Consider the following 26,613-nt stretch of genomic DNA (forward strand, 5'->3'; position numbering starts at 1 on the left):
ATTTACTATATCTTATACTAATAACTGTGTCATTATACTGACTTCCTATATTACTTTCTAAAGCAAAAGCAAGTGAATTACTTGCAATTTGCCCATACCTTTGTACATATGTGGACTCCAGTGTGCTTTTGAATTGATAGCTAAATACTTTCCCCTTCTCTTGTGTCCCATCCCAGTTCTTTGTTTACAACACTAAATTGCTTCACAAACTCCTTTGTCAGAGATGATACAAAGATTTAAATTACCTTGAAGATACGAGGTTTAACCATCTTTCTCTCATTTGTTACTTCACTTATTTAACCATATTTACTAAGTGTGATAGTTCAATAAATCATAAGTAAGTGGCTCAATAACTTCAAATATTTTTTATATTTATGCCAAAGTGCTTGTGGAAGTTTTTCTAAGGTTTCTCTAAGTAAATTACCAGTCTAGGGCTGGGCGCGGTGGTTCATGCCTGTAATCCCAGTACTTTGGGAGGCCAAGGTGGGTGAATCATGAGGTCAGGAGATTGAGACCAACCCAGCCAACATGGTGAAACCCTGTCTCTAACTAAAATACAAAAAATTAGCCAGGCATGGTGGTGAGCTTGCAGTCCCAGCTACTCAGGAGGCTGAGGCAGGTAAATCGCTTGAACCAGGAGGTGGAGGTTGCAGTGAGCTGAGATTGGGCCACTGCACTCTAGCCTGGTGACAGAATGAGACTCATCTCAAAAAAAAAAAAAGAAAGAAATTCCCAGTCTAAAATATTTCTTAAGCTACATGACAATTGCCTTTATTAATATGAAATAATAGGTTAATATTGATGTTCAATTAAATAAGGTAAAGGTATTTATTTGGATATTAGTTGGATATATTTTATTGATTACAGACTTTTCAAAGAGGAAGAGAATTCTGTAATTCCTACATTTCTTAACAGAAGTTATGTGAATGAATAATTCTATTATTGATGCTAGTCAGTATATGTAACTAAGTAAGCTGAACTAATTAACACACACATAGCTATTTATGTCTTTGAAATAAATTATGTACATTAATATTGAAGACCAATAAAATGGGTTGTAGTTACTTTTTTGTGGTGATATCCTGGGAATGGGAGCAAAATTGCTTCTAGTTTTTTTTTGTTTTTTTTTTTAATTGCATTTTAGGTTTTGGGGTACATGTGATGAACATGCAAGATTGTTGCATAGGTACACACTTGGCAGTGTGGTTTGCTGCCTTCCGTCCCCTCACCTGTATCTGTCATTTCTCCCCATGCTATCTCTTCCCACCTCCCCACCCCCCACCCCTCCCCCATTTCCCCCCAACGGACCCCAGTGTGTAGTGCTCCCCTCCCTGTGTCCATGTGTTCTCATTGTTCAACACCCACCTATGAGTGAGAATATATGGTGTTTGATTTTCTGCTCTTGTGTCAGTTTGCTGAGAATGATGGTTTCCAGGTTCATCCATGTCCCTACAAAGGATGTGAACTCATCGTTTTTGATGGCTGCGTAATATTCCATGGTGTATATGTACCACATTTTCCCTATCCAGTCTATCATCGTTGGGCATTTGGGTTGGTTCCAGGTCTTTGCTATTGTAAACAGTGCTGCAATGAACATTCGTGTGCACATTTGAGAAATCATTTCAAATTTTAGCCAATAGTACAACATATATGATTCTTTGACAATAATGGAAAATATCTGTACAGCTTGGTGTAATCAGCTCTCAGCCCCGTAATAGTCTGCCTTACTGATCCAACTCCAGAGTTCACTGGAAATGTTTTTCTTTCCTCCCAAAGGTACATTTGTAGTTGAACCCCAATAAGAAAATTGAGAAGTTAAGTTTTTCAATTTGTGGTAAGATAAATTATACATTAAAAAGCAGAGTTCAGTCAAATTGGTTTAACATGTTTCTATTTTCTATCCATAGAAGTAGCCTCAGGGGGAAAAACTGCATGAACTAATAAAACCATAGATAGCATTTGAGGGGCCTTTATTTTTTTATTTTTGGTTGTTATTGACTTCAACTTTGCTATCTGTATAAAACCTGAAGGAATTTAAAAACTGGAAGGAACTGAAGTGTAGGGCTGGCACTCACTCTCTCAGGACCTTGATTTATTCTTCTGTTAATTGGTGGCAGGCATCAGATTGAATCTTATCTAAGGCTGGATCCAGTTTTGAAAGGTAGTGAAGGAGGATACAAGAACAGGAATGTGAAAGACCAAGGGAAGATGAGATCAGCTCCACAGAGTCGAACTCTACAGATCACATTATTTCCAGGGATCATTTGAAATGGATCTTAACTTTCTTCTCTATCCTTATAGAATAGGAACCACTTGACTACGACACTAGTTTGTTTTCATCTTTTACCAATTCTTGTGTGCTTGTGGGTGGGAGTGAGGTGGGCTGGGAATGGGTGCGATCCTAGGCATTGGATCTTATCATAACTAAAGTTTCTGACAAGGGGTGGACCTGACTCCCACTTTATCACCTGCTTTAAGCAACATCTCAATATTAGTCATAAAAATGATTAGGTTAATAATAATAATAATAAAACAAATAATGTGCTGTGTTTTACATGGTTTATATCAATGATTCTCAAAACTTAGTGTGCGTCACAATCATCTGTTTGTTTCCCTAACACCATATTCTCTTGACTGTGGGGCTAAAGGACTTCTGAGTGTTGAACAATTTCCCAAGTGATTTCCAGACACACAAAGATTGGGATTTACTGGGTTGTCTGACTTAAGTCTATTTGCTGTACTGTGATGTAAGTATTCCCATTTTCCCCCCAAATTAGACATGAGGAAACTGAGGCTTAGAGGAGTTGTCTTATGTCATAGAACATATGAATGGTAAAGCTAGAAATAAAAAAAAAATATAGTGTGAGCAAAGAATAGAACCTAAGTTGTTTTTTTTTTTTTTTTTTTTTTTTAAATTGCTGTTGAAATGGGGATGTTTAATTATCAACTCCAAGTCTGGTGGCATTTCCAGTTGAAAGAAGAATAGGTAGAGTGCCTGTGATTTAAGGCATTCAATCTCCTTCCTCAGTCTTCTTCCTCAAATTTCAACTTTCAGATAAAATGCTCTTCAAACGTATATTACTTATGAAAGATTTTCTGAAGGCACCAGGGATTTTAATTGGGTTAGGACACTGGAGCAACACACCATCTAAAAGGTAATACATCAATACTATTTTTATCATCACCATAAGTATTTACAAATCAGTGCATCGCAGTCCCAGGACAGAGAAAGGTTAATTTATCCTAGATGGGTTTGATGCAGTATGTCAGCAGAATGACTTGAGGTATTTGGGATGCAGAGAAAGTAAAATACAGACATAAGAAATGCTAAAAGACAGAAGAGACAGTAAAGACATAGAGTTGGAAATGCTTCTCAGTGCTGCCTAGTGATGGCATTGTATATGGGGAGTTCCTGGGCTTAAAGAAGGAAGTAGCCTTTGATCACAGGGAAATAAAGTCAGGAATGGCACTATATATTTGTAATATGATGATTAAAAATAGGGCTAGTACCAGTCTTACAAGACTAATTGCTCATTAAGAAGCAAAATATGTCTTTCATGTCTCATGAGAAGTGTTAGAATAACTCTATGAAGATGAATTTTCTGGTTTTTGATGTCATCTTTATTGTTCTCATAATATCTTATAAATAAAACTCCATTACTCATCCTGTTTCTGAACAGACTCCCAAATATGGCTGATTCCAATTATAAATTACTTTTACTAGAATGTATAATAGCTTTAAAAACAACACCCAGGCATTTTTTTACAGAGTAAAGTGAATGAGAGGGAATACTCATTTAAGTTTTTCCGTAACCATTTGCAAAGTGAAGGCTACCAGCTTCCAAAAAGATTTGAGTTATTTTACAATAAGTCATATTTATAGTGAGACTATTAACATAGAAATAATAAAGCAAAAGTAAAACAGAAAAACCACACAGAGAGAGGAGTGAGTATATATACCAATCCTACCCAGCTTAGAAATTATACAGTGATTGAGTGCTGACATCCCTAGCAGCCAAGGCAGATTAAAATTAGGACAATTTTCCATATTATTTTAGGACCAGAGTAGATTTGTCAACCTTGCTGACATAGATACTGAGCTGTATCCAAAAATAATTTGGGGATGTAGTTTAGACATCAGTATTTTTTTAAGTTTCCCAGGTAATTGAAATGTGCAGCCAGAGTGGAGAACAGCTGACTTGTGTAAAACAAGGCAGGAAGTTTATTGGACTGTATGAAAATGACTCAGACCCACATGATGGAAGGTCAACGGCGGATCTTTTTCCTTACAATTGGCTTAAATGTAACCAACTGCACATAATGTCTGGAGGACTTCAAATTGGATGTCTAGTTTTTCAGCCTAAGGAACTCATAAAAAACTCTGATCCGAAGTGGCTGTGATAATTGACTTCATTCTCCTGAGGACTGATTTTCTTGTATAGTCCAAGTTCTACCATCCTTTACTTTTAAATAAGCTGGACTGTGCTAGAATGTGGTTTAGTTGTATCAGTGCTCTTATCAATATATTCAGAAGTCTCAGTGCCTGTTTATCAACTTCTTAAGGTTCAGTCAAAACCATGACATTGTCTGTTGAGTAAGAACTGATCTGTGGATCTCTTAGCAACTATGTGACTGTGAGCAAGTTTCCTCCATGGGCATTCATTTTCTTTTCAATTAAATGCAGAATAACAGTAGTATTTACCCACCGTACAATTTCGACAAACAATGAGTGTTAGGGAATGTCACTACGCATTTTAAGTACAAACACTTTATCCACTATATTACTAAGAAAGCTTTGCCTTCCTTCTTTCACTATATTCTGGGCAATGTCTGCTACCAGTCACTCATTACCCACTGGAAAGGATAATCTTTCAATTGGGCGGTTGTTGCAGTATGTAAGTCTAAGTCTGCAGCTCAGCCATGTATCTCTATTTTTTTCTTTCTTTCTTTCTTTTTCTTTTTTTACTTTAAGGTTCTCTGTCAAACTGAGTGCAGGTAATAAATGTCATCCCTAGTTAATTCATGATCTGCCAATGTAAGCAGTTGTCATTAAAAAAAAAAAAAAAAAAAAAAAAAAAAAAAAAAAAAAAAAACTGAAGTTAAACGTTTTTAAAAATACTGACACTATCTTGTTCCTTCCCCCAGAATAAAAGAGTTAGCTTAATTACATGCTTTATTATTAATGCTATTTCTTAATACATGGGATGCATATAATGAGATCCAAGGGGCAGAAACACTGGTGAATCAAACATTTTAATAGGCTATAATAAATTTAACAGATTATGGGTGCCAAAGGGTTATCATTTTAGTGCTTCTGAAGTTGAAGATTAAGATATCAGTGAAGTAATGTGTAGAAAATGGCCATGTCTATTAACTTGTGTGGAAAAAGAAGAGACTTAAAGAAGTCATAAGAAAAATCATTTTTAATAAGAAATACAACCATTTTATTTTAGATATGGCTCACCAAATCTCCTTTAAATATGAAATGTAAACAGGCTTTGAAAGCCAAGTAGTAGTAGTAATAAAATATGATTGTTCTAATATTACCTCATAGATTTGTTTTGCCTTCCTGTTTAAAAGTATCCCTTTTCTATAAGCTTAAGAATTCAAACAATTTTTTTATCATGAAGAAGGTAAATAAATTAAGTTTCTCTTGTGGCACTTGCTATCGGATAATACATGGAGAACACTGGAAAATTTAGGTCATATTATCAAATTGTGCTTTAAAATTAAACTCCAGATGGTCAACAGTGTGTCTGACAACTTTGCCCCTCTGAAGAATGACTTCTGTGCCCCTGGGTTATGGCCAGGTTGTGAATATCTTCATTTTCCTAAAGAATCATGAGATATCAAAACTTACTATTATTTAGGGAGTTTATTTTTCTCATTTCTTCTGAAAAGCTTGTGTTTTTATACAACTAACTCATTCTCTTAATATTTTTAACTCAAGTATAAAACAGGAAACAAGAAGGAAGTAAACAAAAGACAATAGCTACAAAGATGGTAACTTTAATTAGTCTCCAATCAGAACTCAGTAACTCTCTCCAGTAAAAATTAGGCCAATCCTGACAATAAAGACTTTTACTGGGCCGGGCGCAGTGGCTCAAGCCTGTAATCCCAGCACTTTGGGAGGCCGAGGCAGGCGGATCACGAGGTCAAGAGATCGAGACCATCCTGGTCAACATGGCGAAACCCCGTCTCTACTAAAAATACAGAAAATTAGCTGGGCATGGTGGCGCTTGCCTGTAATCCTAGCTACTCAGGAGGCTGAGGCAGGAGAATTGCCTGAACCCAGGAGGCGGAGGTTGCGGTGAACCGAGATCGCGCCATTACACTCCAGCCTGGGTAACAAGAGCGAAACTCCGTCTCAAAAAAAAAAAAAAAAAAAAAAAAGACTTTTATTGTCAGTTATTTTTTATTCTTACAAGTGTGGAAAAAACTCATTTCTTCCAAGTTTTTAGATTTTTTTCCTTCTTAGTGTATATAACATGTGCCTAAAATCTTCAGCTTATGGACACAATTCTGGGCTTCATTCAGTCATTTATAGAGCATTCTCTAAATCTGTTTCACTTATAAAGATCTCAGCAGGCCTTCATTGCGTCTTTGAAATTAAAAGATTATCATTTATATTTTCCAAAGGTGAATCATGGCTCAGAAGTTAAGTGAGTGGCCCAAGATTGCTTAATTTATAGTTGATGTCACAGAAGAAATTCTGGTTTCCAGACTTGAAACTCCATGAATTTCCCAAAGTGCAGTATTAATTATCTGAAAAGAGAGAACTGAAATATAAATATTCAGTGTTTGTGCCTTACAAGGGAATTCCAGAAGCCTAGTCCACTTCATTTTTTTTTGTTTGTTTGTTTTGTTTTTGGTGTTTTTATTGTATTAAAAGGATAATACAGGTAAAAATAAGACTATAAAGACTTTTTTTTTTTTTTTTTTTTTTTTTTTTTTTTTTTGAGACAGAGTCTCGCTTGGTCACCAGGCCAGAGTGTAGTGGCTGGTGTGATCTTGGATTGCTGCAACCTCCATCTCCCAGGTTCAAGTGATTCTCCTGCCTCAGCCTCCCTAGCAGCTGGGACTACAGGAGTGCACCACCATGCCCAGCTAATGTTTGTATTTTTAGTAGGTGGCCAGGATGGTCTTGAACTCTTGACCTTGTGATCTGCCCTCCTTGGCCTCCCAAAGTGCAGGGATTATAGGGGTGAGTCACCATGACCAACCTATAAAGACTATTGTAATGATTTTACACTTACTAAACTAAAATTTTTGTAATACAAAATATACGATGCAATATATTGAGTGTTTTATAAAATAAGTGTCATTGTTAGAATGACATGTGATTTGCAGTGTCCAACAGGTGAACTCGGCAAGGGAACACCCATTTACATTTGAATGATGACGATAACGTCTTTCATAAGTATGGAGCCCAAGCCCAGCTGTGTCACTTCCATCTACTCCCCACCATGTCCAGGCTCTAAAACCTACTATATAAGTTTTCTATTGCTTTCTAAGAAACTACCAGGCACATATGGCTTAAAACAATTCCAATTTGTTACCTTACATTTCTTGATGTCAGAAATGCAAAATCAGTCTCACTAGACTAAAATCAAGGTGTCGGCAAAGAAATGATTATTATGGAGGCTCTAGGGGAGAATCTGCACTCTTGCCTTTTACAATTCTTGGCATGCAGCTCAGTCCATCCGTCTTCCAAACTAGCCAAGGTAAATAGAGTCCTCACAGTGCGTCCTCTGACCTTCTCTTCTTCCTCCCCCATCTTCTTTTAAGAAACTTTGTGATTATAAAGGACCCGCAGATGATTCAATATACAGTTTACCCGTTTTAAGGTCAATTGATTAACAAACTGAATTTCATCTGCAACCTTAATTCCCCTTTGCATGTGGAACATGTCTCAGCTTCCAAGAATTAGGATTTGGACCTTGTTGGGAGTCCATTTTTCTGCTTAGCACACCCACTTTCACTTATTTTCCTGGAGTTATTTGACTTATACTAAGGAATAAAAAATAACGTATACTGGGCATTGAATATATTTTTTTCTTATGGTCGCTGGTAGCTTTTCTTTTTTAACAAAGTGCAGGCAAAGAAGTTAAAACAAATGAGTGATGGTAGTGGCAGAGGAAATAAATTCACCTTTGTAGTAAAAGGTTCGGGTGCCAAAGTTAGGTTTCAGTTCAGTTTAATCATTAAATGCTTAACTAACACTCCGGGAACTAACTCTGTTTGTCTGTCTTGATTCCTGTGAGACATTTTAATTCATCCAGACCAGGAAAAGCTATTTAAGGACACAAACCTTCATTCCACAGAATAAGAAAACTCAAGTATTTTAAATGTATGTAGTTTCCTAAACAGATTTCACCAGGTGCAGTTTATATGAAATGTCTAAGATAGAAAAAGAAAAAAAAAAAAGAAAGAAAATCGAGCATCTGTCTGAGTGGATCTTAAAATGCACGTTTCATTTTCATTCATTTTATTATGGTAGAATTGATTCCAGTGCTTGTGATGCAGGCCCCTATCTGTGCTTCTGTGTATTTTAGGAGGTAGCTTTTTAAAGTTTGGTTTCTTGCCTTTGTTTATTTGTTCATTTTTAATGTTTTAGCAGTTACAAATCTCACCGGTCCTACTGGAGTTCCACTTTGCTCTTCAGCATTGCTCCCTTGAATTGCTGCAGACTAACTCCAACTGTGTAATTTACCATGTAGGTTTATTGACCTCATTCAGCTTCGTCTGGAACTCCATGGGTGTGTAGGGTAGTCATGCAAAGCAAGAGAGCAGCATGTGAACTGATCTTTTGATGATTATCACAATGAGAAAACGGAAAAAAAAAAACATAAAAATAAAAGAAATCTTTGCTTGTATACTGTGAATGCTTTTGTACGATTAATCCACACTTTGTCTAACTGCGCTTAATGCCTGAATTTGCAGCATGTAGATTTTCAGCACAGTGGTAGGCACAAAGCAAGTACTTAATAAGTCTTTGTTGTATTGCATGTCATTGTGAAGATAGTATTTTTCTCATTAATTGCCTGTCAATATTCACTTTTCCTGACTAAGACTCCCTCTGTCTTCCTGTCTTTCTGTGGGTGTAATCATAGAGACTTACAAGGGCCTGACTCAAATAATTGGAGGGTGAAATCCAATTATGGTACAGCATGCTTTCTTCCTTCTATTTTATACCAGCCTTGCTATCCTCTGCTATTAGAAGTATACATTTTAGAGATGAATGAGATCCCACAGCCTTTTGCACACAATGGGAATACAATATTTTTATGAAGCCGAGTCAAAGAAGAAATCACAAAAGAGATTGCTTCAGAGATAGGGAAGAGTTAGACAAATATATTCCAAGGAACCATCTTTGGGAATGTCTTTGCTTTTTCACAAAGATGTTAAGCTTAAGGAAATCTTGCTATCTTTGTAGCTTTTCATTAAGTTAACTAAAATGTTTGATTATTATGCATATTTTTGTGATATTTCAAGATGCATTAATATTTTCAAAGCCGGGCAGTATACTAAAGAATTTCTTAATAAATGAACAAAGTCTATTCTGAAATAATTGATTTCTACCATTTAGTCACTGATCCAACCCATATACTCTTATAGTTTGAAAGTCGTGAGTTTCAGGGTAATTAACTGAAAAGAATCTTAAATATCACCTGCTAAAATCCTCTCATTTGAAAGTTGAAGGTATTAATGCTGAAAGATTTGCTGTTGCCCCATATTTCATACAATATCAGAACCACCATTTGAATCCCCCTAAACCCCATAATTCAGTTATTTCCAAAAAGAACAAGAAATATTAAAACATGTAAATAGGTAGCAATTGAGTAAACATAATTTTAGGATATTGTCATTGAAACTCAGGTAGAATAGATAAATTCTCTCTATAAGGACTGTACAGTATAGTTTAAAAGTCCACAATAATGTGTAAAAAATTTAATACAACTGAAGAACGACTATAAATGTTGAAACAATGAGATATATTTGGTTCAATAGCAGCTACACTTTCCAATAATTTGACAAATTAGAAAAGTGCTGTTATACAGCATCTTGAATTTTGCATTTCAAGAAATTAAAAAGAAAGCAAATAATGGGCTGGGCACTATGGCTTAGCCCTGTTATCCCAGCAGGTGGGAGACCGAGGCAGGAGGATTACTGAGGTCAGGAGTTTGAGACCAGCTTGGCCAACATGGTGAAACCCTGTATCTACTAAAAATACAAACAGTAACTGGGCGTGGTGGCAGGTGCCTGTAATCGCAGCTACATGGAAGGCTGAGGCAGGAAAATATGGGAGGCACCGCTATACTCCAGCCTAGGCTACAGAGCAAGACTCAGTCTCAAAAATAAAATAAAATAAAATAAAATAAAATAAAATAAAATAAAATAAAATAAAATAAAATAAAATAAAAAAGTAGACTATAGTCCCAGCAATAATTTTTAAAATGCACATTGTTGGGGATCCAAATGCAAAAAAAAGTATTATTAAACCAAGATTCAACCTGTTGACCTGTCTATGGACTTCTCAGCAGCTGTGTATGAAGATGAAGAACACTGGGCTACAGAGTCCTTCAGTAAGGGAGTTAAAGAAATGGGCTTCCTAATTAAAGGGCCCCCTCTGGAGTACATTGATTAAAAATTGCAATGAAGACAAAAATGAAAGCACAAATGCCCAATGCTAGGGTAATATAATTAATTAGAGAATATACAAGATTAGAAATTAGGATAGCATCCTTTAGTATAATTAGCTATGAGGTGGAAATAAGGAGTTTACAGTATTTATGTCTCTCAGAATACCACACAACAAAGATGAAATCAACTAGAAAATCTGAAAGAAAAGGATAAATTCCTGGAGACATACACCCTCCCAAGACTAAACCAGGAAGAAGTTGAATACATGAATAGACCAATAACAAGTTCTGAAACTGAGACAGCAATTAATAGCTCACCAACCAGAAAAAGCCCAGGACCAGGTGGATTCATAGCCGACTTCTACCAGAAGTACAAAGAGGAGATGATATCATTCCTTCTGAAACTAATTGAAACAATAGAAAAAGAGGGACCCCTCCCTAACTCATTTTATTAGGCCAGCGTCATCCTGATACCAAAACCTGGGGGAGACAACAACAAAAAAAGAAAATTTCAGGACAGTATCCCTGACGAACATCTATGTGAAAATACTCAATAAAATACTGGCAAACCAAATCTAGCAACACGTGAAAAAGCTTACCTAGCACGATCAAGTCAGCTTCCTCCTTGAAATGCAAGGCTGGTTCAACATCACAAATCAATAAACTTAATCCATCACATAAACAGAACCAATGACGAAAACCACATGATTACTTCAATAGATGAAGAAAAGGCCTTAGATAAAATTCACCATTGTTTCATGCCAAAAACACTCAATAAAATAGGTATCGTTGGAACGTATCTCAAAATTATGAGAGCTATTTATGACAAACCCAGGACAATATCATACTGAATGGGCAAAAGCTGGAAGGATTCCCTTTGAAAACTGGCACAAGACAAGTATGCCCTCTCTCACCACTCCTATTCAACACAGTGTTGGAAATTCTGGCCTGGGCAATCAGGAAAGAGAAAGAAATAAAGTGCATTCAATAGAAATAGAGGAAGTCAAATTATCTTTGTTTGCAGATGATATGACTGTATGTTTAGAAAACCCCACTGTCTCAGCCCAAGAACTCCCTAAGCTGATAAACAACTTCAGCAAAGTCTCAGGATACAAAATAAATATGCAAAAATCACAGATATTCCTATACATCAATAATAGACAAATAGAGAGCCAAATCATGAGCAAACTCCCATTGACAATTGCTACAAAGAGAATAAAATACCTAGGAATACAACTCCCAGGGATGTGAATGACCTCTTCGAGGAGACTTACAAACCACTGTTCAAGGAAGTAAGAGAGGACACAAACAAATGGAGAAAACATTCCATGGTTATGGACAGGAAAAATCATTATCATGAAAATGGCCATACTGCCCAAAGTAATTTATAGATTCAATGCTATTCACATCAAGCTACCATTTAGTTTCTTCACAGAATTAGGAAAAAACTACTTTAAATTTCATATGGAACCAAAAAAGAGTCTGTATAGTCAAGACAATCCTAAGCAAAAAGAACAAAGCTGGAGCATCATGCTACCTGACTTCAAACTATACTACAAGGCTACAGTAATCAAAACAGCATGGTACTTGTACCAAAACAAATATATAGAACAATGGAACAGAACAGAGGCCTCAGAAATAACACCACACATCTACAATCATCTGATCTTTGATAAATCTGACAAAAACAAGCAATGGGGGAAAGATTTCTTATTTAATAAATGGTGTGGGGAAAACTGGCTAGTCATATGCAGAAAACTGAAACTGGACCCCATCCTTACACCTTATACAAAAATTAACTCAAGATGGATTAAAGATTTATATGTTGTTGGGAAACATTGCAAAGGAGAAAGGATTTACAGGGTGCCTACATAAATTGGTTATGAGTAACACATGAACAAGGAGCAACAAATTGCTGAAGGCCACAGGAGGCCTCTGAGGAGGAAGGCCTCTTCATGCCTCATGTTCTGGTGCAGGGTGATCTAGGCTCTGTTATCATAAATATTGTGCTCAAGGATGTAAAACCCCTTCAGAGCATTATGACCTAGCCAGACTTATAGGCTCCTGTAGGGTCCGAGTTCCATCAGCTGCACATAGATAATAAGCTAAAGATAACCACATGTTCTTGTTTTATGAGATTTCCAAACCGCCACTGTTATCATTCCTTAGGATGACACACCAGATCCAGCTCACTGCTTTGCTTCTGGCTCACTGATTCATCCCACCATCACTCCACTCCTACCGTATAGATCAATATCATTATAATCAATAAATAGTGTGGATGATCAGAGCTCGGGGCCTTTGCTGTCACCTCCAGAGTAATAAAGTGATGGCCCTCTGGTCCCACTTTTTCTCTTAATATGTCTTTCTCTCATTCCTTTGTTACCACCGAACCTGGGGTACCCACAGGTGATGTGGGGCTCATGGATTCCCTTTATATGTAAGACTGAAAACTACAAAAACCCCAAAAGCAAACCTCAGCAATACCATTCAGAACATAGGCATGGGCAAAGACTTCATGACTAAAACACCGAAATCAATTGCAACAAAAGCCAAAATTGACAAATGGATCTAATTAAACTAAAGAGCTTCTGCACAGCAAAATAAACTGTCATCAGAGTTAACAGGCAACCTACAGAATGGGAGACAATTTTTGGAATCTGTCCATCTGACAAAGGGCTAATATCCAGAATCTACAAGAAACTTAAACAAATTTACAAGAAAAAAAAAACCCATCAAAGAGTGGGTGAAGGATATGCATACACATTTTTCAAAAGAAGACATTTATGTGGCCAAAAAAGATGAAAAAAAGCTCATCATCACTGGTCATTAGAGAAATGCAAATCAAAACCACAATGAGATACCATCTTATGCCAGTTAGAATGACAACTATTAAAAAGTCAGGAAACAACAGATACTAGAGAGGATGTGGAGAAATAGAAATTCCTTTATGCTGTTGGTTGGAGGGTAAATTTGTTTAACCATTGTGGAAGACAGCGTGGCAATTCCTCAAGTATCTAGAACAAGAAATACCATTTTTGACCCAGAAATCCCATTACTGGGTATAGAGCCAAAGGGTTATAAACCATTCTACTGTAAAGACACATGTGCACGTGTATTTCTTGCAGCACCATTCACAATAGCAAAGATTTAGAGCCCATCCAAATGCTCCTCAGTGTTAGACTGGATAAAGAAAACGTGGTACATATACACCATGCAATACTATGCAGCCACAAAAAAGAACAAGTTCTTGCATGTCCTTTCCAGGGACATGGATGAAGCTGGAAATCATCATTCTCAGCAAACTAACACAGGAACAGAAATCCAAGCACTGCACGTTCTCACTCATAAGTGGGAGTTGAACAATGAGAACACATGGACACAGGAAGGGGAGCATTACACACCAGGGCCTGTCAGGGAGTTGGGGAGTAGGGGAGGGATTGTATTAGGAGAAATACCTAATGTAGATGATGGTTTGATGGGTGCAGCAAACCACCATGGCACGTGTATACCTAAGTAACAAACCTGCACGTTCTGTACGTGTATCCCAGAACTTAAAGTATATTTTTAAAATTTTTCAAAAAAAAGAACTACTGAAACATAGCCATGTCCATTTATTTATGGATGTTCTATGACTGTTTTTACACTCCATTGGCCTAGGTAACTGTGGCAAAGACCTATAGCCCACAAAGCCTAAAATATTTACTTTCTGACATATTACAGAAAAACTTTACCAAACCCTTGACTAGGTTTAAAATAACCCAGCAATAAAGAGCAAAACCTACATTAATGATTGTGTCAACAATATAGAGGACCCACAATTCGAGTTTTAGAATATATTATCTCTTTTAGAAGTTATCAGAAGAAAAACTGCCTACATTAACTAAGAGTTTTAGGTTTTGGCTGTTCTGTTTCCTGACATTTTTTCATTAGTGGGGGAAAAAAAAACCCAAGAAGCCAACTTGCATTTTTAGGTGAGAGTAGTTCTTGCATGAGTTTGAATATTGAAATTTGTTATTTTCTTCTTGTTTGCAAAATCAGAATATTAATATGATCCATATAGGGATGGCATGAAAAGTGACAACATAAATGAATAGCATTTTGCTCGCAAAGAGTAGCTGCTATTTTAATATTAACAGCATCGTTTTGTTGCAATAATTAAATAGTTTGTGATCTACTGAGCTAAAAATTATAATAATCGCCTGCACTCTTCATTTCTAAAGTACAAATGTAAACAATAATGTCAAATATATAATTGCATGCAAGTCGAAGGAAATATAGTTATTTAACTTCTGACCGAAATGAGAGTTTTAATTAACTAATCCGAAGGTCTCAACATGTTCCTTGTTAATATCCTTTCATTTGCTATTGACTTGAAAGAAAGAAAGGCAGTTTGAAGTATGGAGGGATCTTGAAATGTTAGCAAAGGGAAACACCCTAAAAAGTTTAAAGACCTGATTAAAGTTTGTTTGAGAGTTCTGCCAGGTAGACTCCAACTAATGCACTATGGAATCCGAAATATGTTTGCTCAATAGCCACTGACACTTGTCAAGACTCTATGCAGATTAATCAGTCCCTGCTCATTTGGAAGGAAAGATCTCACAGCCTTAGCCCCTCTTTAAAAATGAAATGCAGCACTCTTTATAATACTGCAATGTTCTGCTCCATGACTGTTTCAGTGCTTTATGACTGACAAAGAGAGTCATTAGAAGTCTGTTTGATGGACATAACTAAGTGAATTGGAAAAAATAAAAAAGGCTTTTCAGCCCATTCAGAAATAATTGATGTGACTGAGACAGCTGTATGTGAGTTCCAGATAAGGAGACGATTTATGGGGAAACTACTGAAGCTAAAAAGGAAGGTGCAGATTTAAAGTTCCCAATAAAGTTGTCTGTAAGACAAAGAGCAGTATTCAATAAGGAAAGAGATTTAACCTGAGGTTCTTTCCAATAGATGGCATCCTTAGGGTCCTATCCTCTTGCAAATAAAATCCCCATAAAGGTAGTGCCACTAGGTTATAAAAAATGGACTCCAAGGGGAAAGCATCTGCACTCTTAGCCTTGTGCTATATTTTCTGTTTTACTGTAACTAGTGTGTACAGATTGTAACTTACAAAAATTTGCTTAGTAGATGAAAGGTACATGTTTTTAAGTATGTCTGATTGTGGGACATAACATTTGCTTTTATGGTGTGATGGTTACTTTCTAATCTAACCAGGATGGATAAAAAGAAAGGCTTTAATACTGTTATTATATATATTTATAAATATTCTTCTAGTCTCTATTGCTAAATAGATAATGCTTGTGAATGTTATACGTATTTTGCAATCATTGTATTCTGAAAGCAGAATACATTAATAACATAATATTGATAATAATAGTAATAATGTTTATTTCAAGATTTACTTCCTCAAATACGCAGATTATAAGTAGTAAATGTTACTACATCAGTACATTCAAAAAGGGAGAGTGGTTATAAGATTCTCTAAAATTAAAAAAATATTAAAAATGAATCCACAAAATAAAATTTAAAAAAAGGAAGTTGTTATAGCACAATTTGACTTCTGCTTTCTAGAGATTTAAAAATATGGACATTTTAGAAAATTGTTTCTGTCTTCTAGTGAATATGAAATGTGTGGACTTAACTTTTCTTGACCTTTCTGGGTGGAGAGCAGGAGAGAACTTGGCTGCTAGTTTATTTTGGAAATAAAGTAGTTTGTGAGAGCTTCTCATGTCAACTGTAAATCTGTCTACTGCCTAAATTTAGGGTGACTGTTAGGTACTTTATGGTTTCAATCACGGAGATGCAATTTTACGGAAAGGATTAATGAATCAAATGTTCACCTCATTTTCCCTTCATGAGTGTCTTATCTTTTGCAATACTGTCATTAGAACAGAAGCCTTCTTTCTGTAATCCAGATGGATTCTAATTCCTCTCTTCATCTAAGCAGGCAATCATTCTCTTGATCTCCAGTTCACCAATATGCCCATTTTAGCATCTGTTTACAGAAAACAAAACTATCTAACACAAATGCATTTACTGAATATGTTCCATAGTCACACCACCGCAGTCAATTTAATAAGTCCTAATTTGCTGTGTTTGCACTGTTAAGTCTCTGAGATTAATTTCATTCAGAAATGATCACTGTCATCACACACTCCTTCCTTTAGGCTCACCCACATTTTAGAGCAGAGGGGAGGCTCTGAAGATGCCACCCTGCCCAGGTCTCCGGACATTAGAAGAGCAAGCAAGGCAGATAGAGGACCTCTCCATTCACACGTTTGCCTACTCGTGTGACTGCTAGATTTCCAGAAAATAAAGTGAATAAAATTAAATAATGAGTGAATAATGTTGGTTTTAAGTAGATAGTAGTTTAAAACAGTGTCAGCTCTACTGCACTTGCATCGGCTGGAGGCTTAGAGGGAGAATGATGGTACGTACAATGCTCCAGGAATTATACGTTATCTGGAGTTTACCTTGGAATATATTTGTAGCAAACTCTAAAACGTCTGAGTAGTGCCTATAGTAGGGTATTTCCTCAAGTGAAAGTCATAATGGAGACAAAATAGTTGATAAATACCATTCCAAAATAATTGAATAGAGGAATAATCATGCTTAATGAATGATTCAATTCAAATAGCTTTTTAAAATTTTGAGCATTATAGTATGTACACATTTGCATTATAAATAATTTGCATTTAGAACAATAAAGTTGTAGCACATTAATAGGATAATTAGGTTTGAAATTTTGTATGAATTTCAGAAATTCTATTAGAAGTTTTACTCAGTCAGCTCTATATTTTCATAATTTTTTTTTTTTTGAAACAATGGGAGATAGCTCTAGTTATAGAGCTGTGGCCTGAGGTATACCATCTTTTATAGTGCATGTCTTTGAGGGAGCTTAAGGCTCTTTCTATAAACTATCTCATTAATTCTGAGACAACTTAAGTTAGCAAGGGGCAGGTATTATCTCCATTCAATAGACTCTGAGCCTAAGGCACAAGAACCAAAGATCAGCTAACTTGTCCTCAAGGTCACATAAGGTTTCTTGGAATAGAATTCTTTTCTTGTTCTGTTATTTTTTATGTGCTGTTTCTTTCCCGTTAAACACATGTGTACGCACACCCCCATTAATAAAATTCTTCAAAATAGTCTACTGTTTTTGTAATTATTTTGATGTTATTTCCCTCTTAATTCTAGTTAGCTTGTTTTCTTTGCTCTCTTCCATTCTGCTCTCACCTTCTGTTGTTGAGCACGCCTTTTTGCTTACATCTCCAAATATTAATCTTAAAGCCAACCTTCAGTGCCAACGCAGAAAGACAAAAAACGTAGAAAAATAAATCAAAAACTTTACATCAATCATTGTTTTAAATTCGACTGTGTTTCTCTCGTTTGTCATATTTTTAAGAGTAATAAGCACTTTTAAAGAAGGTACCTTTTAAAAATAAAGTACTTTTCCCACTTTCTCTATTTCTCCATTTATTGACAAGTCAATCTTCTGCTTCTTTTGGTCCAATCTACAATGGTTCCCCAGAGTTTAGAGACACTATAGCCACAGTGGCCTTCTGAAGGATAAATCCAATGGTCATGTGGTAGTCAGCATCTTTCCTGATGTTTCTGATGCTTTTGATCACATAGATTGCCTTTCTGGAAATGTTCTGCTTCCCTGACTTCTGAGTTTTGAAAGTGACCTGCTTTTCGTCGTTAACCTTTTTAAAAAAAATTGTTTGCTTCTAGCAATATGGAATTTATAATCAACCCCCAAATATATATTATCTATCAAATTTCTTTTAGAGGTCTCAACGCACATACCACTGCCTTTGCAGTGCCTGCCCTAAATTTCTGAGTGTTACAGCATCTTCCTTATGCCTCCATTTTACTGGAAACTTGATCACATTATGTTTTATGTTCCTTTATAGACTTAGAAGGTTTTGAGTTTCTTAAATGTGTAGAATCATTATTGGACCATCCTGAAAACCCTGGAAGATGATGGACATAAAATAAATGCAGGTCTAGTGAATTAGTGACTCAATCCAATCAGCTACATGAGCTTTCTTTATAATGGCCTTCCTGTCCATTTTCACTGCCACCACCTTCTCTCAGCCTTACCTCTTGCTAGGTAAATATTTTATTATACTTTCTTTCCTAGTATAATCTTTTGCCTTCAACATTTCATCCTCCTCTTTTATAAGGAACTGTCAGAAAATGTCTTCATTATTGGCCTTTTATTTAGATCATTGACTTACCTAAAGAAATTCTTTGATTTTTCACTTACTGGTTTTAATTCTTTCACACACCCCATCCACAATTTTTGGAATAATTTTCTTTAAGTTATCCACCTTGCAATACTTATTCAAGTCTCTAACTTGTCTTCACAGTCTCAAAGAGCTGGCAAACTTAACGCTTCCTCAAGCTCTGTTGTTTTCTTTTGCTTTCTCTTCTATTTGATAGACCAATTTACATTTATAGGACACAAAATCATTTATCACTCCAGACAAAATACAAAGTTCAGACACTGCAATTTACAAAAGGTCTTTATGATGTACTTTTAAGTCTGAAGATGGAACCAGGAGTCTACTGACTCTCCCTGGAAACTATTTTATACAGTTTGAGAACCAGCTACCTTCCTGAAGCACATTGCTTTATTGAACCTCTGTGTTCTTCCTCACAGTAAGATTTCTCATTCCTTTCTGCTTTCATCAGCTGGGGAGATTTTTACACACTCCAGATCTCTGATCCTGCCCTGAATGCTGATTGATTGGATTTAAGTTGGGACCAAATATTGGCATTTGGCTTTTTACAAGTTCTCTGAGTGATACTAAGGCACATCTAGGTTGAAGAATTATCACTTACACTATTCTACTTTGGAGTATCAGTAATTAACAAAGTGACAGTCACATATATAATGCAAATTTATTATCTCTGCTAAGAGTTGACACTCTGCTTTACATTTCTGCTTTAGTCAATCTTTCTGGAATATACAAATAATATGAATATGGTGTCATAACCTTTGCTGTAAAACTGAACCATCTTTTCAAGACCCAGTTGTCTGCCTCTCTCTCACTCTTTCTCTTTCTGTCTCTCTTTCTCTCATTTCATCTAACTCTGTATGTCTGATATACTATTGAAATTAAATCTGAACTCTTGCATCAATGGGGTATCTTAGAATTTAGGCTTTCATATTAATTTGGTTCACATTGCCAACTTAAATACTTGGCCACAAAAATTTGCTATTCAAAATTATCAAAATGAATTTGAAGAGCTAGTGATATAATGCTGATGTCCTACTATAGCATTCTAATGGAATATTTTAAATGTGGATTAAAATGATAGGTGTGACGTATTATAATCCATTGTGTGATACATTTTATTTTGAATATTTATTGTGAGTTATGTTTTTATTCATTCAGATATTATTTTAATGCAAAAGCATTTTATACAAGAAAGGAAGAATTGATGAATCTAAGTAGTTTCTAATATATAAGTAGATCTAAATGTTTTAAAATTATGACATTCTTCTAAAATAATTTAGGGAGATTAAAATATTCACAGTCAACATAGGGTAGGAAGTCAAGAAAACAAAATGCATAGGTTCATAGCAGTCATTATATAATACATTACAGAAAAGTCATTATTTTATTGGTAACATTTTTTATTAAAAACACAGCTGTCACCTATTTCTCTGCTAGTTTATCTACTTTTGGTGGAATAAACATGTAAGCACAGATTCCAAAATTATCTGCTTCACCCAAATATCACTCTTTCTTTTTCTACTTTTATATCAAAATGAAACACCGTTTCTCATCATTTCTTATTTTCTGTTTCTGAATTTATTGGTATATCATATGTATTTCTGTATTCATTTTAAACTTTCTTCTTCTGTCAATAAAAATATTCTAAAAGATTTGAAAGTCATTAAAATAGAATTAAGAACAGCAGTTGACCCTCTTTTCTCTTTTTATACGTTTGTTTGTTTTTAAACCCATAGCTCTGTTTTTAAATAATAATATGTCTGCCTGACCCTTGGAGGTCTTGGCTACATTCAACATTGTCATTAAAAGTTTATTGTTCAGAAGTATTTACTGAATATTTTCTATGTGTAGAGCAATGTGGTTTTAGGAAACTGCCAGTGGTTTCATTTCCAAGGTGAGACCAAAAACATTAAACAGTCTAAGATAGTTTGCAGGCAGCTGAGCATAAGAGTTGGGTGGGCGAGGGTTGAGAGAAAAGAAAATATGCACACACAGGTAAAAATGACAATACAAATTTGATTTTTTTAAATATGAGGTAAAATATCACAATTATATTACTGTAAAGAAATATGATATTCTCAGTGAAATAAGAATATTTCTAGAAAATTTATTGTCAGTAAATTTAAATCCATAACATATACTATGCATACTGAAAATATTTATAATTGTTTATAAATGTCACAGTTCTGACTCAGTGAAACATTACAAAGAAGAGAACATGAATTAAATGTTTTCTTTTTGTATTAAGATTCAGCTATTTGACTTTGAATTAGAATAAAAAAGGAGATTTTGTAAAGATTGTACGTATCAAATAAGAATTGTGAAAAGTGAGCTACTGGGTTAACAATACCAATAATTCACAATATTTTCAGCTAATCTTCCGTCTATGACAAAATAAAGGGAAATTTTATGGAAGCATGTGTTTGTCTTTAGCAAAGTGACTTTATAAATTAGGGGGAGATGTTATAACTCTTCTTAGCTTTCCCATTAATAACCTACCATATGCAAATAATCCTTAATATTTCTAAAATTCTACTGGTTCAGGTGGTGATTAGTATTTTGTATCATGAACATTCAAGTTATAAATGTGCAAAAATGGTTTTGTAACCTTTCACTATTTTCTAGCAACGTTAATTTTATACTTTGTAGTAAAAGGAAACAGTCTGAGTTATAAGTTTAAAAATATGTACACTTCTGACATTTTCAAATTCATGCAGCAGCTTTATGGATACAACTATTGCCAAGGATAATCTCAAATGGACATTACAGGACTTTTTATATGTTTTTCACATTATGATTCTTGTGTAGCACTGTCAATACATGGCATTCATTTGTTCCGTTAATGAGCCTTTTTTTTTTTCCATTTTATTTTGTGGTTATCTAAGATAATCTGCAAATACCTTTCATAGTAAATCTTCAGTCCAGCCATTGTCAGTAACACAGTAAATTGTGGGGTTCAATTGGATAAAGTTTCATAAAATTTTTAAAATATAAATTAAAAACTATACATGATCTTACTTTTTTGAACAAATCACAAACAGTAATGTTAAGCACATGCAATTAAACTTTATAGTTTATTTTCTACTCACTTTTTAGGGAAACTTTTATCTATTGTTTTAGTATGACTTACAATTTCAAGGTCAATAGACAATATTTTTATAGGATTGATGTAATAAACATATTTCTATTTCCTAGCACTGCGTCTAAATTTCTGTTTGTCAGCTGTACTTTGAATAGTTTAAGTCAACTGCCAACCCATTTGATTTTATGACTTTGTATTATATAGACAAAGTATGTAAAAATTGAGTCTTCTTACAATGGATTAGTTCAATATTTATTGTCTTCACAAATCATTGAACTTGTTTTTTTAGAGTCTATTTGTGAAAAGCATATCTGAAGTGAAGACTATGGAATAGAAAAAAGCTGAACATGTGAAACTAACATACCAGATTTAAATGTATGTTTTAGTGAAATTGCTGTTTTTTTAAATCTCTGTTTCTGAAAGGGAATTTTCATTTTTTCCATAATAAAATCTAAGCTCTAGATATTGCCTTAGATAATACGTAGTTAACTAAATTGATTTCAACATATCTATTCATTCTGTGGTGGATTAGTTACCAGTAGACCTTAATGTATGTAATTTATGTATTTTTTAAATAAGATCATTTACAATCTTACATCGTAGTGACATTCAGAATCTTTTCTTTTGCAGCCATTTCGTAGAGTGACGTTTTCTGTTGTGAGTCAGCCTCAGGACCCACATCAAGGGTCACTGCAGAGTTGCTATGACAGCGGGCTGGAGGAGTCAGAAACACCAAGCAGTAAGAGTTCATCAGGGCCAAGACTGGGTGCCCTTCCACTCCCAGAGGACAACTATGAAAGGACCACGCCGGATGGCAGTGTTGGTGAGGCAGAGCATATGGAAAATGGTAGGGACAAACACAACATCCACACACATAATCACGCTAGTGAGCTGTAATAAGTAGACTTGTGAAGGTCAGTCTAAACCCGAAATAAAATAGCTGACACTAAAACCATTGTACTTTAACTGATAAATATTTGCTAAAATACAGAAATGCCAAATAAAGGAACATAACTCTGTAGATAAAATTCACCCAAATTGCACCATCATTTTAAAACATCCTGTTAGAAATAAATGCACTTAGAAATAAATTAGAACAGGGCTCACCATGAAGAAAGCTAAATAAGTACAGAATTCCTAAACAATAGTAACCAAGAAAGGTCTTGTCTGATTATTTTCTTCTATTCATTTTGTCATGCAACTATTTCTTCACTTGCAACTGTCCAGTCTTAGTGAAAAGAAATGAAAGAAACACACCTTGCCCTACCTTTTCTTGTCCTAGATGTTTAGAAAAGCGTTTTCAAACCTCTCCTTTCCATTGATCACTGAATAGAGTCAAAGGAGAACAGCACTACTTTGTTCTCCATAGTATACAATAAATGCTCTTAGAATTTCCCTCTTATTTAAATATAAGGGTTTTTTTTTTTCATTTTTATGTGAGAGAAAGGAAGGAAAATAATCATAATACTCTGTATTTTTATCTTGTTGTGAGGTGATTCTCATAATTACCAAAATTGGCCTTTTATGCACTTTTTTTTAAGTTATACATTTAGATTGCAAATAAAACTTATAAAACTTTTCACTTTTGTTTATATTCCCAGAGACAATTTGGTGATTTATTTTCTGGATTTTGAGTCAGAAGTAAATGCCTGAGGAATAAGTTTGTGTCAAATAATGGAATGGTAAAATTCATCCTAACTTCATTATTCTTTCAAATATGAAGAAAGATATGGTTATATAGAGAGAAAGGAAGAGGAATCACACACGTTTTATCCTTAGTAAAACTTGAAATGGATTTATGTCTTTTATCATCTCAACTCCCATGTGAAATAAGACACTAACTTTTTGTTATATACCAGTTTATTTAGTGCTGATATATATGCAAGTAGAGCATATTAATGCAGAATAAGGACTGATTTTCTTCTGGAAGTTTTCCTATGAATATTAAAATTCAACATTAGAATATGATATATCATAAATGACCCCAAGGGAAAGTGTTGCTAAATTATATTATGCTAAATAATTATTTATCTACATTGTTCTTGGTAAGAAGATATGATGATTGATGTCCCTCTTTATTAATTCTCCAGAGTTAAAATGGCATTTTGCCTTATGACTATAAAGGCATGCTTATCTGTGTGTATGGTGGTGTGTGCTTATGTGGATGGGAGTCTGGTGTGGGTTTTAAGAATTACCTTTTTTAGCAATTTATTAAATGGGTATACAATTTTGGTGAATTGCAATGCTAATGAATATATATTTAAGGCAGGTATGTTTAAAATTATTTGGAAAAAGAAATTGAACTACAAATTCTGTGGTTACATATATGTTACATATAATCACATATATGTAATCACATAATTTTAATGTTATATATCATTACATATATGTAATTACAGTATATGTAATTACAATATAGATGATAGATAAATAGAGCATACCTAGAAAGGCAAGATTAATTTAATTTATGGGTGTTACTACATCTGAGATTACCTTCTCATGAGAACATATAATTTTATTTATTTTAAGAAGTGCTTATTCTTACTGTAAAGAACAGAATGTACAATTAAATTTTTTATATCAGCTTTATTAAAAAAGGACTTTGTACCACTGATATTATAGTCATTTTTTAATGTTAGTTTCTGTTTTATGAGTTTATGGGGATTCACCACCCTTAAAATAAGAAAGAATGATGAATAATTTGAAACACATATCAGCTACCTTTTAGGAAACATACATGTCACAGAAAACTAAACAGTGAGCTTGTTAATAAACTAGAAAGTATATTGAAAAACAGTTCCAAAAAAGACTTTTAATTTTTTTTATAACCACTTTTTAGGCCTGTCAACAGCAAGGGCCATGATAATGTAATGGATTTTTCCTGATATTAAATGTGACCAACACTTGAAATTCAGATTTATGTGACAATTTGTCATCTACTAGCTGTGATTCATGTTAAACTTGATCTATAGGTAATGCCAAAATGAGAAGTGATACCCTTTAGGTGATCGAAATGTAGCAGTTGACATTTGAGTAACAATTTTGTTGGGTCCATGTTTTCACACTAATCATCTAGCCATAAAGTACAATTGTATTGCTTAAATTCTGGTAATTTCATCTTCAATATCAATGGATCATTCTGACATAAATAGAATTGGAGTTGAAACCTGTCAAGTATTCATTTGTCACATTTAACTGGAATCCAGGTAATCTGTAGTTTTTTGCTTGGCTAGGTTTTAATCAGGATTTGTATTGGATTTTCATTTGGATTTTCCATTAAAATACCTTTTTGGATGCTGTGCTAGTTCCTAATTATTATTATTACCTCAAATATTTTCCTTGAATTTTAACCTATATGAAACCATGCAGTTATTACTAAGTGTTTGAGATTAACTTTCATTGTAAAGTTTAGAAGATAATTTCCAGTGCAGTAACAAATACAATTCCAATGTCACAAACCAGGAATAAGTTAGGATAGCTAATCATAAAAGTAAGTTTTCACAAATGCAAAGAAGGAACTGAAACAGGTAAATTTAAGCAAAATGTATGTTTCACAAAGGCTTTATCATCCTCCTGTACTGTAGTATGATAAAAACAGTTTCATTCAAAGGGCCTGTGTGTTAACTCCCTGTTTAACAAGCTTTATGTTATATTTTAAAACACATTACTGCCAAATGGAGAATAAGGTTTTATTCTCTTATGAGCTAAGGAAAAAGAATATACCTTAAGAATAAACATAGTTTCTTACCACCAGAATCTAATAATGTAGAATGAGACCCACCATTTTAAAGTTCCAAATCTATAGAATGCCTCAGGTCCCTAGAAAGTAATAATAAGAATTGCACCATTTAAAAATATTTTAAGAAATCTTTATTTGTTATATATTTATTTGTGGTAAAGATTACTATTATATATTTATTTGCCTTTAATTATTTAATAAACATTATGGTAATTTCTTGCTAATATTTTAGTATCAATCTGATCAAAGATTGAGGTAATTGGTTATTATTCATTAAAATACATTTAGCAATAAAATAATTCATGTAGAGTTTATGGTGGGAAGTTGGTAATAAAAGCATTTGATAATGGAAATGTTAGAATAATTGATGCATATTGCAATGAATTGATAATTCAGATAAAAACATTAGGCTTAAAATCACCATCCCATTCAAAGCAACATGGACTGTGCAAGAGTTTGCTCTTATTTTAATTATGCAGTAGTCTTCAGACTGTCTCTTGGAGTGGTATATAACAATTTATTTGGGTCTATTGTGTCTATCCTGGCCCCTAGCTTCATGCCCCATGGTCTACTTGTTCTTTCTAAAGCCCCCTCTAAATTATCTTTGCAAAGCCAGTTTGCCTTTGCTATGTAAGGCTTTATGATAATTAGTGTTTAGTAAGCTCAGATATAGAAAACACCTTGCTTGGATTCTCAGTTTTGCCATCAACATTTGGTAGGCCACTGTCTAAGGAAATTAATAAATCAACTCTGAAATCTTACTCGGTTCAAGGTCCAATAATCTGTGATTCTCTTACATTAAATTTTTATTGAGTCTTCTACTCTAAAGAATAGAGAAATTTGTCTCATAGTGAGATAGTGAGTGAATTTGACAATATATGGTAATGTGGGCAGGAC

At 34.5% G+C, this 26,613-nt stretch overlaps 1 protein-coding gene across 6 annotated transcripts in view; it reads left to right on the plus strand.

Moving 5' to 3' along the window:
• The window catches only part of PCDH7 (protocadherin 7), a 416,910-nt gene that overhangs the window by 174,248 nt on the left and 216,049 nt on the right, over positions 1–26,613 (plus strand). For 4 of the 6 annotated variants that reach the window (XM_039468241.2, XM_074395980.1, XM_074395982.1 and 1 more), the window contains exon 2: positions 22,608–22,824. The exons of 1 other annotated variant lie outside the window; for it this stretch is intronic. In XM_039468241.2, coding sequence (XP_039324175.2) covers positions 22,608–22,824 — 217 coding nt within the window. The remainder of the gene's footprint in view (positions 1–22,607; positions 22,825–26,613) is intronic. One more of the 6 variants, XM_074395979.1, reaches the window with a different exon arrangement.

This window comes from Saimiri boliviensis, chromosome 3 (genome assembly GCF_048565385.1).
Source record: "Saimiri boliviensis isolate mSaiBol1 chromosome 3, mSaiBol1.pri, whole genome shotgun sequence".
NCBI classification, from domain to species: Eukaryota; Metazoa; Chordata; class Mammalia; order Primates; family Cebidae; genus Saimiri; species Saimiri boliviensis.